The 19318-nt window shown below is 35.6% G+C and overlaps 1 protein-coding gene across 1 annotated transcript in view; it reads right to left on the bottom strand.

Annotated features, from left to right (window-relative positions):
• LOC121413791 (HIV Tat-specific factor 1 homolog) overlaps nucleotides 1–18512 on the bottom strand; it is a 45793-nt gene extending 27281 nt beyond the window's left edge. Inside the window, exons 1-7 of the mRNA XM_041606744.1 lie at nucleotides 18408–18512; nucleotides 16834–17006; nucleotides 15030–15315; nucleotides 14236–14438; nucleotides 13330–13493; nucleotides 9891–9987; nucleotides 4364–4453 (exon numbers count right to left, since the gene is read on the bottom strand). Coding sequence (XP_041462678.1) covers nucleotides 4364–4453; nucleotides 9891–9987; nucleotides 13330–13493; nucleotides 14236–14438; nucleotides 15030–15315; nucleotides 16834–17001 — 1008 coding nt within the window. The 5' untranslated portion in view covers nucleotides 17002–17006; nucleotides 18408–18512. The remainder of the gene's footprint in view (nucleotides 1–4363; nucleotides 4454–9890; nucleotides 9988–13329; nucleotides 13494–14235; nucleotides 14439–15029; nucleotides 15316–16833; nucleotides 17007–18407) is intronic.
• Nucleotides 18513–19318: the final 806 nt, after the last annotated feature.

Below are 19318 nucleotides of genomic sequence, written 5' to 3'. Positions count from 1 at the left end.
GGTCTTAAAAGGAAAGCTCTTAAAGGGGAATGAAACCTTTGGAACAAGAAGGCCTGTGTCAAAACAGAAAAGTCAAAGAATAAGAGCAAAGAAAGTTTGAGAAAAATCCGACAAATAATGAGAAAGTTATGAGCATTTGAATATTGCAATCACTAAATGCCATGGAGATCCTCTCATTGGCAATGCGACAGGAGTGTGATGTCCACTGATCTCTCCACTAACTGGATGGGAACAATAACGCTGATTGGCCTATTCCGTGTTGAAGCACCGGAAGTTGGTACCTCCGCACGCTGAGTTCCCCCCAAAATGCCAAAATAATATTGAAGCAGAGTCTAGATAGCGTTCAAGGCAATAGTGTCAATTCCTAATTATGCTTACCAGATCAACTCTTATTACTGAATCTGTTGTTATAAAATCGCATTTAAAAGTGGAGTGTTTTGTTTGCACACACAACTATTTATAATATTATCCAACTAAATATAGGTATATACAAATTTGGGTCCTATGTTTTTAAGATTTAAAAATCCAAACTAGAGATCATTTTGAAATGGGATGCTAATTAAGATGTATTTTGCACTGGTAGTCTAGGTTTCAAACATTGAATGTAGCTGCCATGTACTATAGATCTTTTAATTTGGCACAGCCCAACCATTCACATCAATAGTAATGAAAAAGATTTTATTTGGACATACCATTTTGTGACATCGGTCACTTGTTTTTTATTGTTTGGTATTGATTTCAGTGTATCACAATTTTTGCGAAGTTCTGTATCATATATATTTTTTTATTTTTCATTTCAAACATTCTATTTAATCTTTTAAGTAGTGTATGAATCTTGCCAGTATTTATGATGCAATGACAAGAAAGGATTTTACTTCAAGGAATGTAATTTTATTACATAATGTTTTCATTATTTCATTACAATGGTGATATTTATCTATTTTTTGGAGGGGGGGTGGTTCTGGCATTTTCCACGTGGAGTGCAGATGTTAATTTATAATTCATGTTTTCAATTGAGATTTTCCATTTTAATTTATAATCATGTTTTCAACTGAGATTTTCCATTTTATAAGATATGTTTGTACTTACAAATATAGTAAGATTTATTTATTTTTAAATTCCTACATGTAGCCCCTAGCCAACTGGGGATGACAAGGCAAATGCGTTCACTCATATAGAGTTAATATTTCTTGCTATGAACTACAATTGAGCAATGAGCAATAGTTTTATCCGTCCATATTTTGTCTTTCATTGGAGTGCTGTCAATGCAATTTGCAAGTGTCAGTATTGACTATTATTAAAAAAACATGGCACTGTTGATTTTAAATGAAAATTGAAATGTCTACTTTTCTCAATTACTGTAAAAGAATTTTTAATTTAAGATTGGGGTCTGCATTCGAACTGATGTTTGAAGCAAAAATTACAAGTGTGTCTGTGTGAGGGTGTGTTTGGGGGCCTGTGGAGGCGCCTGAATGGGTGTGTGTTTTTGTAAAAGGGGAGGATAGAGTTGGAGAGACAGAGTTTATAGCAGGAGAGATGTTCTGCATGAATGGAATGGCAGATTTAACTATGAACCATTGGCGGCGAAAGCCCCAAAAATTGGGGGGGGGGGGTTGTCCACTTGAAATTCATGGTTGAACATAGGAAAAAAGAATTGACAAGCAAAAAAAGTGGGTTATCAACCCAAAATTTAGGGGGAACGCAAGAAAAATAATCTGACAAGCAAAAAAAAGTTATCAACCCAAAATTTAGGAGGGATGCAAAACAAAAAATTATTCTGACAAGCAAAAAAAAAAAGATTATCAACCAGAATTTTAGGGGGGACCACAACAATTTTAGGGGGGTCCATCTGAATTTAGGGGGCCGGGGACGCAGAAAACAAAATTGACAAGCAAAAAAAAAGGTTATCAACATAATTTGAGGGGACAGGACCCTCCCCCGCCTATGGTATGAACAAACTGGGGAGAGGATAATTGAAGAGGGTGGGTGTGACGGAGGGAGAGACACTCACTCTTAAAAGGCGAGTCCACCTCATGGAAAATATGACTTCAATTGAGAGAAAAACCACACAATAGTGCTGAAAATTTAATCAAACTTGGAAGTAAAATATGAAAGTTATGACAATTTAAAGTTTCACTTAAGCGATGAAACTATCAGTGTTATGCTTGTTTGATTTTTCTCTATTAGTTCCAATCAACTTTATTTTGGGGTGTACTTGTTCTTTTAATAAAAGGGGGTATCAAGTCCAGTGTTATAAGCCTGCATAACCTAGAAAGTCCTCGCCCTAAATGTTATTTGGCAATACCTCCTAAATACCCCTAGACAAGTCAAGGATTTTATCCATTCTTCCTAAGGTGAGAAAAACGCAACCCCTTCAAAATTATGTTTCCGAAATGTACTGGGAAAGTACCATGGTTTCCAGAAAATTGAGGATTCTGGTACCTTAAATATATGAAGTTTTGTATGAAAAGCAATGAGAGCTTCAGTGTGCAGCCAGTTAGCGTACCACTAGCGTGTCAACTGTCTCCTGAAGACGGACAGTCAACCTGTCCGAAACGTCGAGTCTCTCTACTACTCATCATCTCTACTCGCCGACTCAAGCCAGCATCCCCTCATCAGCTCTACTACTCAAGCTGTTCTCATTCAGCATTCCTTCTGGTTTACAGTCCTTTTCAGGACTATTTTCAAGAAAGAATACTCTACTCTCAAATCTCCACTTTCTCGCCTATCCAGTTCTTGCTTCTTCTATCCACTGTTTTCTTTAACACTCCACATGGTGTACCGTAAACCACATCAGCAATTGTACATGCCACCATGCAAACCTTCAAACAACATCAAACCAAAATAAACAAACAAAAAAAAACCCACAAAGCACCCTACATCATAACAATGAACATGATAGCTGAGTAATTATTGACAATGAGCCTGCATGAGAAAATGTTTATGGCAAAACAAAACAAAACAAAATGAAGTTTCTATTGATACATTGTGTTTGAACAGATTCATCATTGTTTATGATTGTACATAAACCTTAACTTTGATATCTCATGATGAGTGTTACACTGAAATCAAAGGCATTATTGGTTTTATTGGTATTTAAGAAGTGTGTCTTTAAGTCAATATATGAGGAAGAATTTATAAATTCTCACTAACAGCATGAATAGGAATGATATGCAGGTATTTTGTCTTCTACATGTAGATAGCAATCCAAACAAAGAGGTAAGATAATAACAGACGATCATCAAATACAGCAATTAAGATACCAATGTTGATTGCTTTATCGTTGAAAGCTTTAAGTAGATGAACAATGATCACAAGTTTAGGGCCTGATCCAAATATTTAGGGACTGCATGGCATGCCTAAATGATAAACCAAAAATTCCACATCCATGAATTTACATGAATTACATGTACATGGACATGAACTTAAATATAAACACGGCCAACATTTGTATTTTTTTTTACAACATTCATATTTTAGTAGCTAGAAGGGATGGAGTGATAAGGCACTGTTTTTTGTTTCGTTTTGATCTATTTTTCCAACTCAAAGGGGATTCTATCTCTGTTAATGATGTATTGTGTTGCATAGTTTTATATTTGCTAATATTCATAAATTCGCTTAAATCTAGATCTGATGTACCGGTAAATATTGATTATTTTCATGTTAAATTCAGTCCCATTGTGTGATTTCAAGTTTGGTGTTCAGTGCTGGTGTTGGTGTTGAGAGCGTGAAAAGGCGGCTGAACCCAGCTGGGTTAAAGGAAACCAAAACCCAAGAAGAGAAGCAATCTTATTGGAAATGGTGAAATGCGAGGAGCAGTCTAAAACTTGTTTAATCAAAATCGGTCATAGAATAAGCGAGTTATGGAAAGTTGGAAACTCTTGTTGAACTTTCTATGGGGATCCTAAAATTGGCAAACGCGCTTCAAAATGGCTGATTTTGTGGACAACTCTCCATTTGTTTTGTACACAAATTTTCAGATTTTCATCATTATCTTCCAAATAGCATCTTGCCTCTTTCTGAGCACCACATATGTCATGGGAAAATATAATTCACACCACATATGTCAAGGGCAGGAGGAGATAATGTGAAATATGTAAAATAAAGGGGAAAATCTGGAAAATTGTGGATTTTGTTTATTAAGCAAAGTTTCTCCTATGTATTATTATCCGCTGCATATTTTGTTTAACTAAGTTCCTCCTACATGTATGTATCATTATCTGCAAATTCAACTCTATATCTGTCAGTGATGAAATATTACTTTACATCTTGAAAAAAGAAAAAAGACTGGCTGTTTAAGTTTTGGTATTGATTTCAAAATATGCTCTGCTGTGTTTGAGAGCATCATGGAGAAAACACTTACATCAAATATGAGAACCTTCTTGACCTCGCCGTACCTAGAACATTCTGATGTGACATCGTCTTTGATGTCATTGATCAGCATGGCATCTTCCTGTAACATTAACAAACAAGACATGGATCAGAATAATGAAATCCTTATAAGGCAACAAAATAATGATGTTGCTGATGATGATTATGATGATGAAGATAATGATGAAGATGATGATGATGATGATGATGATAATTATGATGATGATGATGATTGATGAAGATGATGATGGTGGTGGTGGTAATGATTGTGATGGTACTATAAATGATGATGATCATAATGATGGTGATGATACTGATAATGATGGTGATGATGATGATAATGATGGTGATGATGATGATAATGATGGTGATGATGATGATAATGATGGTGATGATGCTGATAATGAAGATGATGATAATGAGGATGATTGTGGTGGTACTATGTCATGATGATGATGATATTAATGATGATGATAATCAGCATGTTAATGATGAAGATGATTTCCAAGATGATTGAATTATTGTAGTTGTGACTGATCAATAATTAAGAATTTATAATATAAATCATATTGTGACATCACATCCCATGCAGAGAAAAATAAAAACAAACCAAATACAAGATCAAATCACAAAACCACATAAAGTACTCCAGACAAACACACACACACAAAAGACAGACAGAAAAGGAAGTGTCAGGTGGCCTTTAACCATACCATCCTGCATTTCTAAATTCAATTTGCCATCTTCCCCTTTCAGAAGAAAGAGAAGTCTCCCAGTCAAATTGGGTCTGTTTACACTCAATTAATTGCACATCTCAAGAACGTAGTCATTAAATACCAGGTCTCATCCAGCTTTCATATTTGGCATTCAGGGTGCACTTGTGCATGGTGAAGAGGTACATACAGTATAGGCATATGGGTCATACATGGTATAAATTTATTAGCATACATCATTATAATCTTAGAAGCTAATTAATATTACATATTTGTATTATCAACTGTTTGCTTTCTGTCATGTACATGAGGGTAAAGAAAACATAGGAGGTAGACAACTTAAAAAGTTAAGCCCTCGTAAATGGTACATTTGTGCCTTTCTTCATTGATCAAGTGGGTGCAATCCACTCCGTCTTCAACTTAAGAATTTTTAAAACCTGACTGAAAAATTACATACGTTGGGGGAGAAATATTCATATGGATATGACAAGTATAATGTAAGTAATGAGGAAGAATTAAACCTACTCATCTGTATAAAAAAAGCATGACGAAAATTAAGTTGATCAATAACAGTACACGGTACTAAAACTAAGCAAGACTAATAAGAACCAGAAAATACCACATGAAGCTTTCGCAGACAATATATGAAAAGGGATGTAACATACGCATGTTTGTTTTCTGCTGCAAATCAATAAATGCATAGTGCATTTACCTGTCACCACCAGCAATAGATACTTTGATAGAATAGGTGGAACCAGCACCATCAACAATGGGACTGGTCCACGAGGAATTGGGTGCGTGGTGTAGGGTGTCTGGTTCGGTACACCCGATACTAGGCGTTTCACTAGCATCTAGACCAGTGACAGCCTCTAGGCTTGGTCCAACAGAAGTTTTTGATACTTTTGAAATACAAGGTCCTGGCTCTTGTAAAGTTTACTATAACAAATGCACTATTTCTACAAGTTTACCATCAGCCAGTCAGATTGAAGGATTTCAGTAGCTTTTCACTGTTATCAGAAATTTGTTATTGAGACAAGTCTTTATGAAACATGCACCTGGACAATTTACATGAACCAAGAAAAGTTCTCTTTTTCCTACTTGGTCCTACTTTTTCAAGAGTTTGGTTAGAACTGGTGTGAAAATCTAAAGGATTGCTCAGGAGAGAAAATAAAGAGAAGTATACATGTACAGGACTTAATTTTGGATCTTTGTGAACTGTACCTGACACAAGCAATTGGCAAATAGTGCAGTAACGTTGACCAACCTTCAGGCAGGACAGGCCTTACAGCAGTTTTGCAAGTCGGGGCAGAAATACATTATTTTTATACAGGGATTGCTATGAAAAAAAGAATTTTTCTTACTCACCAAATAATCTCATCTCAAAATCTACCCCTCACACACTTTTTTTTTTGGGGGGAGGGGTATCAGTGGCCCCAAAAAGGTTTGAAATATAATTAATACAGATTCACACTATTATTACTAGCAGTGGGAAATAGCCCCCCCCCCCATCATGAGAACACTAAATGGTATCTTGCATTCTAAATTCTTGATTTTTCTTTAAGTAATATTTTTCTAACATGACTTCACAGACTTTGTAAAGCTTTTCAACATATGTACAATACTTGTGTTTACAATGTAGTTAGTAATCTTTCTATTAAATTCTACAGAACCTAATAAAAAGCATTTAAAATTTTAAAATATGATACCAAGCAAGAATAAAATTTCATAGTATTAAATTTGAATTCAATCTCTTTCATTTTTTCTTTGTGTGCAACTACAAATAATCAATGATTCGCACAAAACAACTGGTACAACAGACTAGCATCTGAGCTGATTTTTCCACCATATGTGTATCACGTTGCTAGGCGATGAGTGATGCACCGTGGGATTCTGAAGTACTAGTATAGCCACACTTTTCTTTTTCCCTTTTCTCTTTCCCAAACATCTCCTAGTGCCTCACAGGTTCCTACTAAAGTTTAGTTTGCCCTTATTTCTCCTACTCTAAAGAGCATCTTTCAAGCATGCTTTTTAATGCATGCATTGGAGTTTCAATTTCTTTCTGGACAATATTTTTTCCGAAAAAAATGTATATTCTTAAAAATATTGTTGATATATTACTTTGTGACATTTTGCTTTACTTGTTTTTTGGATCACTGTTAAACATATACATGTATATCAATATTTTCAAATCCAATGTATCTATTTTTTAGTATCTTAATACAGAATATTAACAAGTGAGTACAATAATGGAAGTTGATCCTTTTCAATAATTCATTTGAAATTGAGTATTACATGTGGTAAACTGCTACTACAATACTTTTAAGTATTTTTAAGAGCTTTTGAGATTAACATATATATCTAAATACCTCTCTAAAGTCCCCCCATCCATTCCCTCTCTTTTATTTTTTCTTCACTCTTGCCTCTACATCCATACACCCACCCTTCTGTTTGATTCTCACTCAGTTTGTCTGTCTGTACACTGATCTGTCTGCCTGTCTGTCTGTCTCTGTCCTCAATACTCAATTATAACTGTATATCATACAAATCATAATTCTTTGTATGAAACTAAAAACTCATGCTCTCTACCCCTCTCCCCCTCTCTTCCTATGTCTGTACCTCTAACTCTTGGACCTACATGTATCTGTCATTCTTCCAGAGTAACTAGTCTACTCCTGAAAGCCAAGAGAACACTGGCCGATGATTGGTTAATCCTGACCTCTGACCCCACTCAAATTGTCACTAATCTCATGTTGCAGGGATTGAATTGCAGAGGGAAAACTGTCAGGGGTGTGCGAATCTTGTACAGCGACGATTGACATCCCAAAAGTGCATTAAAAGCCTTATAGAGTTTGGTTTCTCATCAACTTGAGATCATGAAAGCATGTATCGAGCAACAGCGGTAATCCATATATAGAACATCAAAAGGTAAAAATCAGAGATAAAAGAATTCAATCTGCCATTTTTTTCTTTCAGCTCTTAAATTCAGAAAAAGCATGGTAATATCTAAATATTGCTTGATAAAGCTTCATTCAGAACGAGCAAATATGATAACAAACAAAACATAATATTAAATAATACAGAATACAGGATGTACTGTAATATTTATACAGTGCCCTTTTCTCAAAAAAATACAAATAGCTTTACAGTGAAACAAAAAAATGAATGCTACAAAACATATTATAAAAAAAGAGAGAGAATGAAAAATACAAGAAGACCAATGAAAGACCAATGCTGGCCAAATACAGAAACAGACAAAAATACAATCAATCAGTCACTCCCACACTCAATCAAATAAAAATGGGAGAAAAAGAATTAAATCAGTAACTTGAATTGAACAAAGCCCCCCCCCACAAAAAAAAAACAAAAAAACTTATGAAACTAGCAAAAAAAAAAAATTGGCATACATCAGAAGAGACTCAACTCAACAACTTCCTTGCTTTATTCTTATACATTTGTCTAATATGCATAATATACAAATAATGATATAAGTGGTCAAAACATGAACAAATAAAATAGATGTTGAATAACTGAATTAATAAGAGACAAAATAAACAATAAAATAGGTGAATAAAACAAATGTACGAATACATTCTAGAGAGATTGGTAGAAGAACAAGTGGAATGCCTCTGGCCGTCTCACCTGCATCACGCGGTTCAATATAGCAGCAGTGCTCACTTTGAATACTACTCTAACTCGCACAAGATGTTCAGTGATACATGGTTACTCTTATTTCCCTTTTTTATGAACTAGACCAATAAACTTACAGAGATATGATGGTTATTCAACAAAAAACCCCAACATGGCCAAAGTTCATTGACCTTACATGACCTTTGACCTTGATCATGTGACCTGAAACTCGAACAGGATGTTCAGTGATATTTGATTACTCTTATGTACAAGTTTCATGAATCAGATCCATAAACTTTCAAAGTTATGATGGTAATTCAACAGATACACCCAATTCGGCCAAAGTTCATTGACCTTTGACCTTGGTCATGTGACCTGAAACGTGCACAGGATGTTCAGTGATACTTGATTACTCTAATGTCCAAGTTTAATGAACTAGACCAATAAACTTTCAAAGTTATGATGGTAATTCAACAGATACCCCCGATTCGGCCAAAGGTCATTGACCCAAAATGACCTTTGACCTTAATCATGAGACCTGAAACTTGCACAAAATTTTCAGTGATGCTTGATTACTATTATGTCCAAGTTTCATGAATTAGATCCATAAACTTTCAAAGTTATGATGGGAATTCAACAGATATCCCCAATTCGGCCAAAGTTCATTGACCCTAAATGACCTTTGACCTTGGTCAGGTGACGTGAAACTCATGCAGGATGTTCAGTGATACTTGATTAACCTTATGTCCAAGTTTCATGAACTAGGTCCATATATTTTCTAAGTTATGATGACATTTCAAAAACTTAACCTCAGGATAAGATTTCGATGTTGATTCCTCCAACATGGTCTAAGTTCATTGACCCTAAATGACCTTTGACCTTGGTCATGTGACATGAAACTCTAATAGGATGTTCAGTAATACTTGATTAACCTTATGGCCAAGTTTTATTAACTAGGTCCACATACTTTCTAAGTTATGACATCATTTCAAAAACTTAACCTCAGGTTAAGATTTGATGTTGACGCCGCCGTCGCCGTCGGAAAAGCGGCGCCTATAGTCTCACTTTGCTTCGCAGGTGAGACAAAAACATTAATGAATAAATAAATATGAATTCATTAGCAAATAAATTAGTAAAAGAATTAATATGCATTTCATGCAAATGAATATATGAAATTACCTCAAATTCATTTGGATGGAAGACATGTTTCAGAATGATAACCTGCTCATTTCTTTTCCTCTGTGGAAACTTCTTCTCTGGCCTCCAGTCCAGAAGCCTGCAAAGAAGAAACAAGATAAGGATATAGTTCTTAACCCAAGCCAGAATTAATTTTTTTTTTAATTACAGAAATTTTTTAAATTGCAATATCAACTGCCTTCATTTAGGTAGAATAAGTAACCTAAAAAGTTGTCATAAAAGTTCAAATTTAATGTGGATTTCAGGTTTAAAACTCATTATTATACAAAGATTTAGGAAAACTTTCTGTTTGCAGTCTTTATATTCACTTGTCACCATTGAACAAGTGGAATGCCTCTGGCCGTCTCACCTGCATCACGCGGTTCAATATAGCAGCAGTGCTGACTTTGCATACTACTCTAACTCGCACAAGATGTTCAGTGATACATGGTTACTCTTATGTCCTCTTTTTATGAACTAGACCAATAAACTTACAGAGATATGATGGTTATTCAACAAAAAACCCCAACATGGCCAAAGTTCATTGACCTTACATGACCTTTGACCTTGATCATGTGACCTGAAACTGGAACAGGATGTTCAGTGATACTTGATTACTCTTATGTACAAGTTTCATGAATCAGATCCATAAACTTTCAAAGTTATGATGGTAATTCAACAGATACACCCAATTCGGCTAAAGTTCATTGACCTTTGACCTTGGACATGTGACCTGAAACGCGCACAGGATGTTCAGTGATACTTGGTTACTCTAATGTCCAAGTTTAACGAACTAGACCAATAAACTTTCAAAGTTATGATGGTAATTCAATAGATACCCCCGATTCGGCCAAAGTTCATTGACCCTAAATGACCTTTGACCTTAATCATGAGACCTGAAACTTGCACAAAATGTTCAGTGATGCTTGATTACTATTATGTCCAAGTTTCATGAATCAGATCCATAAACTTTCAAAGTTATGATGGGAATTCAACAGATATCCCCAATTCGGCCAAAGTTCATTGACCCTAAATGACCTTTGACCTTGATCATGTGACCTGAAACTTGCACAAAATGTTCAGTGATGCTTGATTACTATTATGTCCAAGTTTCATGAATCAGATCCATAAACTTTCAAAGTTATGATGGGAATTCAACAGATATCCCCAATTCGTCCAAAGTTCATTGACCCTAAATGACCTTTGACCTTGGTCATGTGACGTGAAACTCATGCAGGATGTTCATTGATACTTGATTAACCTTATGTCCAAGTTTCATGAACTAGGTCCATGTATTTTCTAAGTTATGATGACATTTCAAAAACTTAACCTCAGGTTAAGATTTCGATGTTGATTCCTCCAACATGGTCTAAGTTCATTGACCCTAAATGACCTTTGACCTTGGTCATGTGACATGAAACTCTAATAGGATGTTCAGTAATACTTGATTAACCTTATGGCCAAGTTTTATTAACTAGGTCCATATACTTTCTAAGTTATGATGTCATTTCAAAAACTTAACCTCAGGTTAAGATTTGATGTTGACGCCGCCGCCGCCGCCGCCGCCGCCGCCGTCGCCGTCGGAAAAGCGGCGCCTATAGTCTCACTTTGCTTCGCAGGTGAGACAATAATTCATAAATGAATGTTTCATTTTAATAAAACTGATAAAATTGCAAGCTACTGTTTGAAAGCCTATAATGTTCTAGTTGATCATGAACATGTATGATAGGAACTAAAAACCTAATGAAAATTCTTCTTGAACAAAAGTTGAAGTTTGTTATCGTTTCAATGATTATCATTAACATGTGTATGTGTGTGCGTGTCAATTACATAAATTTTGGGTCGGAAATTCTCTGAAGTCATAAATTCAACAGCTATTATCATTCTTTGTGTTCATGTAGAATACGTTGTAGTTTCAAGAAAATAACCCAGGGATCTTACACAAGTGTGTCTGCTCAAGGACAAAAGAGGGAGCTATTTCATTTCTCAGCTCTGATTTATCAGCTTGAGCAGGAGCCAGGGAAATGAGTTCAAAACGATCTCACAAAAATGCCATCAAGTAAAAACTCTGGATCAAATCACCCACTCAAATTCATGATCAAGAGAGATTGTGAAACTATAAATCCAAATATCAAGATATCAATAGCCTGCCTTGTCTACTCTTTAGGGTGGAGGCAAAGAAATCGCAAAAATATGACAAATCTCAGAAGTATTTTTGCTGAAAATATACAATAGTTGTTTTTATCATTTCATTTCCTCTTAACAAAGTAAAATCTATAATAGAATGCCTTATTACATTGCTAAAATTACACATGGAGTCATGGACTTCAATTACATAACAAGTGGAATGCCTCTGGCCATCTCACCTGCATCACGCAGTTCAATATAGCAGCAGTGCTGACTTTGAAAACTACTCTAACTCGCACAAGATGTTCAGTGATACAGTCCACTAGACCAATAAACTTACAGAGATATGATGGTTATTCAACAAAAAACCCCAACATGGCCAAAGTTCATTGACCTTACATGACCTTTGACCTTGATCATGTGACCTGAAACTCGCACAGGATGTTCAGTGATACTTGATTACTCTTATGTCCAAGTTTCATGAATCAGATCCATAAACTTTCAAAGTTATGATGGTAATACAACAGATACACCCAATTCGGCCAAAGTTCATTGACCTTTGACCTTGGTCATGTGACCTGAAATGCGCACAGGATGTTCAGTGATACTTGATTACTCTAATGTCCAAGTTTCATGAATCAGATCCATAAACTTTCAAAGTTATGATGGTAATTCAACAGATACCCCCATTCGGCCAAAGTTCATTGACCCTAAATGACCTTTGACCTTAATCATGAGACCTGAAACTTGCACAAAATGTTCAGTGATGCTTGATTACTATTATGTCCAAGTTTCATGAATTAGATCCATAAACTTTCAGTTATGATGGGAATTCAACAGATACCCCAATTCGGCCAAAGTTCATTGACCCTAAATGACCTTTGACCTTGGTCATGTGACATAAAACTCAAGCAGGATGTTAAGTGATACTTGATTAACCTTATGTCCAAGTTTCATGAACTAGGTCCATATACTTTCTAAGTTATGACGTCATTTCAAAAACTTAACCTCAGGTTAAGATTTTGATGTTGATTCCTCCAACATGGTCTAAGTTCATTGACCCTAAATGACCTTTGACCTTGGTCATGTGACATGAAACTCTAATAGGATGTTCAGTAATACTTGATCAACCTTATGGCCAAGTTTCATGAACTAGGTCCATATACTTTCTAAGTTATGATGTCATTTCAAAAACTTAACCTCAGGTTAAGATTTGATGTTGACGCCGCCGCCGCCACCGTCGGAAAAGCGGCGCCTATAGTCTCACTCTGCTATGCAGGTGAGACAAAAACAAGAATATGAAATAATTACTTACTTTTCTTGAATTTTTCCCTTCTTTTTCTTGTTGGGCTTCTTTTTCTTCTTCATATCTGGTTTATAGTCTCCTTTGAGGGTAAAGGTCGCGACCTCTACATGGATCTTGTGACCTCTGATCTCTGATTCATCCAGTAGCTGGATAGCAAGGTCAACAGACTCTCTCTGTGAACAACAAAATAAATGAGTTGGATAACACTTTACACTTTTATGGGTTGGGAGTGGGGGTTGAAGTAGAGGTATAAAGTCAGACACCAGATGTTACAGTTGACGTGAAGAGACATACTTTTGTCATTCTCCTATTGTTCTAATAATCTTATTACAAACCTTAGACATCACCAAATTTTTTCCACAATGCTAAAAAATATGCAAATGAGGCCAATGTAATTTTCAAAGATGAAGGTCTAACTGGGGGCTCTCATTTAAATTTCTAATAATTCAAAGGTGTGAGATATCATTTTCAAGGCAGGTAAAAAAAAATCCCTAGATTCCAAATCTTTTTGGGTAGCCCCCCCCCCCCCACCCTCTCCCTCTTTGGACTTAAACATCACTAAAATGGCATTTTAAAAAATGTCAATTCAATTTCAATTTCAATTCAAAAATGGTCTTTATTGATAATCAAACATGTTAACAATCATACAGCAAAAGCTGGAAAGATCATGCTTACAAGTTGGTTTTGGCACATTGTTAAAAAATGGTCAAAAATGTCCATCACATTGTTTGCTTATTACAGATATTGTGCAGTGGAAAACAAAGAACACACACCTGCATGTACATGATGTAAGCAACAAGATTTAACTCTGATCTCTTCATCTGCAGTGAGCAGCACATTCTTTCTCCTTCAATTTTTTTAAATTCTGGTCAAACCATTTCCCTCAAATTTTGAAGAATGTGTCCATGCACTCACCTTGAGATAGCAGCACCTGCCATCTCCTTTAGGTTTGCCCTGGTCATCCATGTAGAGCTTGATCTTTGGTTTCTCAGTATCCTCCTCCAGCATGATGATACCACACTTGGCCATCAGCTCCTGGAATTCCTCGAGGGTGATATCATCTGGAAGGCCACTCACATAGACATTGGTGTTCTTGGTGGGGTCGACTTCAAACCAGCCTGAAGGAAGACAGGTGAAATCATATAGATGAATAGGGATTGGCAACATTTCCAGAGGTTCATCAAGGGAAATATTTCAAATTCAAATTCAAATTTTTATATGGCAACATGAAGTTCCTAAAAGGAAATACCATCTGGAGGAAGGCAGCTCACATAGACATTGGAGTTCTTTAAAGGGTCAACTTCAGAATTGACATCAGCTTCTTACATCACAAAAATAACACAATTATTAACGCTGTATGAGCCACCGCTACTTGTAATACAGGAACTTGCATTCTGTGAGACAATTTCCATTAAAATTCATGATTTCATGCCTGTTGTAAATAACAATTTTGTGACAAGCTTGCTCTTAGCCAATCATATTGTCTCAATTTCTTCAATAGCCTTCAATCATTGATAGCAAATTCGTTTCCTAAATCAGGATCCAAATCCTTCATATCTATCCTGGATCCAAAATACTTTCACTTTAAAACCGAAACTACATGCAACATTGATCCTCAGAATACAATAATTCCAGAAGGAACTACATGTATTTTGAAGGAGAAAATCAATTGATACAGTCATGACCATCAAAATCAAGAAGATACTTACTTTTTTGCTCCGCTTTCCTCTTCATCTGCATCTTCTGGTACCTATAAATCATCTGGGGTTGTTGATCTACCTTCCCCTCCCCGTCTCCTTTGGCTTCCTCCTGACTTCCTGGAGGAGTGTCTTCGCCCACTCCTGCAGATGTTGAGGATACTGTTCCTTGAGCTGTTGCTGCTGAGGATTGAGATGCTGATGATGAAGACTGTGAATTGGCTTGGCTGTCTGCAGTAGTCTCCTCGGTTGTTACACCATAGCTGGCTTGGTAAGAGGCAATGAAGTTTTCATCCACCTTTGAATGAGAAAATAATTTGATGTTAAAAAAAAAATTTCCATGAAGATTTCTGAGATCTTCTTCCTAAACTACTTTCCGTTTTCAAGCATATGAATGTAAAATTATCTTTATAAAGCAATGTATAGATTCATGAATGCAGCAAGATATCATTCCTTCCATCCATAACAGCCAAGAAATAGATACAAATTAACTAAGAAATTTAGAAAAATAGGAACATTCTTAGATTCCCTATTCAATCAATGCCACAGACAATTTTCACAAAAATATGAACTCATGGTTAAAAATGACAATTTTCCTTTCCCCCAAATAGGAATATTCCTATCTTATACAGTCACTTGGCAGGCATCAGATACTAAAGTACGAAAGATTTGCTGAAAATAATCCAAGAAAAGAATGTATTACATTTCCAGTAAATAATATATAAAATAATTATTTCATTTCAATTCTGAGGTAACTTTACCAAATCAATAACAGAATACAATAGTTCTAAACCCAAGTTTGTTAAACAAAAACAAGTGCATAAAAGAAATATCAAGGGGGTAACTATGATCATTGAATTTCAAAAGGATTTTTTTGTTTTAATTTGAAAATTCTTCCAGAGCAACAAGACCTTGGGCCGATTGCATGAAAGGGTCTTTCCAAGGACCGTCTTTCGTGTCGCCCATCTTTTATGATACGCTATAAGCGGGGTGTTTCTTAAATTTATGATAAAAAATAAGATTCGTTAGCTTGTTCTTAAATCAAATTTTATACAATTTCATGATATATTACATCATTTTATGAACAAATATTTTGTTTATTTTAACGGACGAATAGAATATGTTTGCAGATGATTGGTTTAAAATGCGTTTCACATGGCGCATCATAAAAGATGGGCGACACGAAAGATGGTCCTTGCAAAGACCCTTTCGTGCAATCGGCCCCTGGTGTTTAAAGTAAAAGTTTTTAACAAATATAAACACACTCTCTAAAACTCAAATTAAAAAGAACTCATCGGGCGATTCCAACTTTATGGTTTGAAATTGAACTTTTTGGTTTTGGCGTTGGGTTGATTTCTACATAAGCACAGCACAAAACTTAATCATGAAGCTGGTCTTTAATCAAGTCTTACTATGTGTTAGATGAGCTACCTATCAATAACGTGATTTTATCATTCAGATAATTTTCTGAATTTACAATATGTATTGGCACTACAAAAGGCAATCTGAATTACAATGAATGCTTCCAACAACACCACCACCATCACCAAATATGAAAGTAGGCCTATGCCTGAAACCCATAAAGCTGCACTATATCAGGGGCTGTTTCATAAAGCTGTTTGTAAGATAAGAGTGACTTTACGAACGACCGGTATTCCTTTCTTTTGGCAAATGGTATACACCATTGGCGATTGTTGAGCGTGTAAGAAAGGTTCACCAGTCGTTCTTAAAGTCGCTCTTAACTTACAAACAGCTTTAATATGAAACAGCCCCCATGGATGTTATAACAAAGATTTCAATGTCATATAAATCTTACCCTTGGAAACCATGCCTGTTTCTCTGGGTCCCATTCATACATGGTTCCATCACTGGGATCTGTGTAGATATACCCGTTGTCTCGTTTCCATTGCTCCTCCTGTTCCAATTTCAGTTGGTATTCAAAATCCTCTGCTTCGGGTCCGGGATCCATTTTGGCCCCATCCATCTCGGCTTCACAATGAATAACATAAACAATATAAGTTTTATATTGTAGCATAATGAGATGTACCTAACAGATGTATCTCATTTTTTGATCGTAGAGGGCGATATTTTTATGTAAGATCTTCTCCATTATTGGAAAAGTACGTCAGTTATATGGGAGCTATGGTGGCATGAGGTTGTAAGATGTAAGCTAAAAATAATCTTGTTAACTGAATAACTGCAGGCCCTATACCAAATATCTCCCAAGTTGCTTCATTTGCATGAGTTGAGGTGAGCGAGCAGGTGATTTTATATGATTTCAGAGGAATGACAGAGGATATCACGGTGCACAATAGAAATTTGTCAGAGAAAGTGTGGACAGGGTTCTGAAGACTACAAACATGGGCCCGGATATGTCACACTATTACAATATTTTCAGAGCAATACCCCTTTTAAGGTACATTTATATTACAGAACAAATACTTAAAATAAAAAAGGGGTCAACAAATCTCCAAGGCTAAAGACAGGGGCATTGAGGCATATATAACAAGCGTCTATGGCCATAACCTTGGATTACGGTATTTACGCTGTGATACAATCACGGATGTCAATCAATTAAGTCTCATGATTGAGAGACGTTGTGACAAAGTAGTGCTGAAAGTCAGGCAGCATGTTCAAGTTTAGTTTGGTTCGGCAATGTACATGTATGCCAAATTAAATTATAAACATAGGCCTAAAAAATACAGAATTGCAACCCTAAGCCACTTTGTAGCAATAAAGGTCTGTCAAATATCAATAATAAATTTTGTTTCTAAATAAAGAGAATGGTTGAAATTGTTGCATAACTTTAATTTTTTTCTTCAAACCAAAAAACTCATTTCTACTTTCATTTTTTAATCAAAATATTTAATGAATATACAAAAGAGAGAAAACGAGAGAATGAGGAAAGAAACAGAATTTCAAAGAACAGAACTTTTTTTCATGATTACATGTATTTCATGTAGATATGATTATGCAAACACAGCTTCGCCGATCGGAGCCGAGTGTTGATCGCGATCGATCGGGAATGTCAAAACAGTAGACAAATAACCTCCAGCTCCAGTCCACTCAATCGTTATTATAGATCTAGACTTCATATTTTAAAGAATAGGAAATGTTTCAAAAAGTCCACTTTTCTGAAAAGTGGTTAAAAGTCAATCAATTAATAATTGAATTATTCTAACGAATAAGATACATTTCCAACACGAAAATGAGTACATGGGACTGTATTGTGTATTTCAGTGTCGACTGTTACTTTTTTAGTTTTGAACTGGGCGTTGATCTTCAGAACCAAGACGAATCTGATGAACAAAATCCAATAAACAACAAAAAGAACTGAAAATTTCAAATCAACATTAACCTATCTTTATCATTTATGAATCTTGAACTTACCTTTTTAAGTTTTGATGAAATAGAAACACTACGATTTCAGCAGAAACCACACAGTAGTCGCGTAAATCAGACACTCTTAGCTTGAATTGAGAAAGATTAAAGGTTTACTTTAATGGCAATGTATTTAGTACTTCGCAAAAAATCATTTTTTTTTTTCAAAAATAATTTCTCATGAGTAGATCTATATTTTTTCTTAACTACTTTAATAGGTCAATAGACATGTAGGGTCATCTAGAGGATTCTTTTCCAGATCTTTTTTTCTGAACGTAGACTAGCACTCTGAAATTAGAGATTATTTCGATCTCTATGTGTTATGTTCAGTTGAGGGTGGGACAAATATATGTTTAAAAAATATATCCGAAGTGAACAGACTATAAGTTTAATAATGAAGATATTAAGATGATCGCAAAAACAATGAGAGCAATTATAAAATCTATTGTATTACTTTTGCATGTTTCAGTAAATGGCTAATTCACGATCAAGTCCTCCCCAACTACAAATAATTAGAAACCACGATATGAGTAATGCTGGATTTATAAAGCGCTGCCTTAGGCCCCCGGATTAGGCCCCGGCTTTAGCTCGAGCTACAATCACCGGCGCTCAGTGCATTCAAGGAAATAATCCTGCCGGGTACCCATTCAACTCACCTGGGTTGAGTGCAGCACATTGTGGATAAATTTTTTGCTGAAGAAAAACATGTACGCCATGACTAAGATTCGAACCCACGACCCTCAGTTAATAAGGCGAGATTAAGAACCACTATACCATGGTGCGCCCACATATACAAGTATACAATAATGGCGATATAAACAGAACATGGGGGAGCATTAATCGTATGTAACGAAATACGAAATTCATATTGGAAAGTTAAACAAAATCATTGGTATGATTTTTATCCTACTTTTCTGTGA

The sequence above is a fragment of the Lytechinus variegatus genome, chromosome 4 (assembly GCF_018143015.1).
Source record: "Lytechinus variegatus isolate NC3 chromosome 4, Lvar_3.0, whole genome shotgun sequence".
NCBI classification, from domain to species: domain Eukaryota; kingdom Metazoa; phylum Echinodermata; class Echinoidea; order Temnopleuroida; family Toxopneustidae; genus Lytechinus; species Lytechinus variegatus.
Note: the sequence above shows the minus strand (reverse complement) of the source record. Positions and strands in the feature narration are given on the sequence as shown.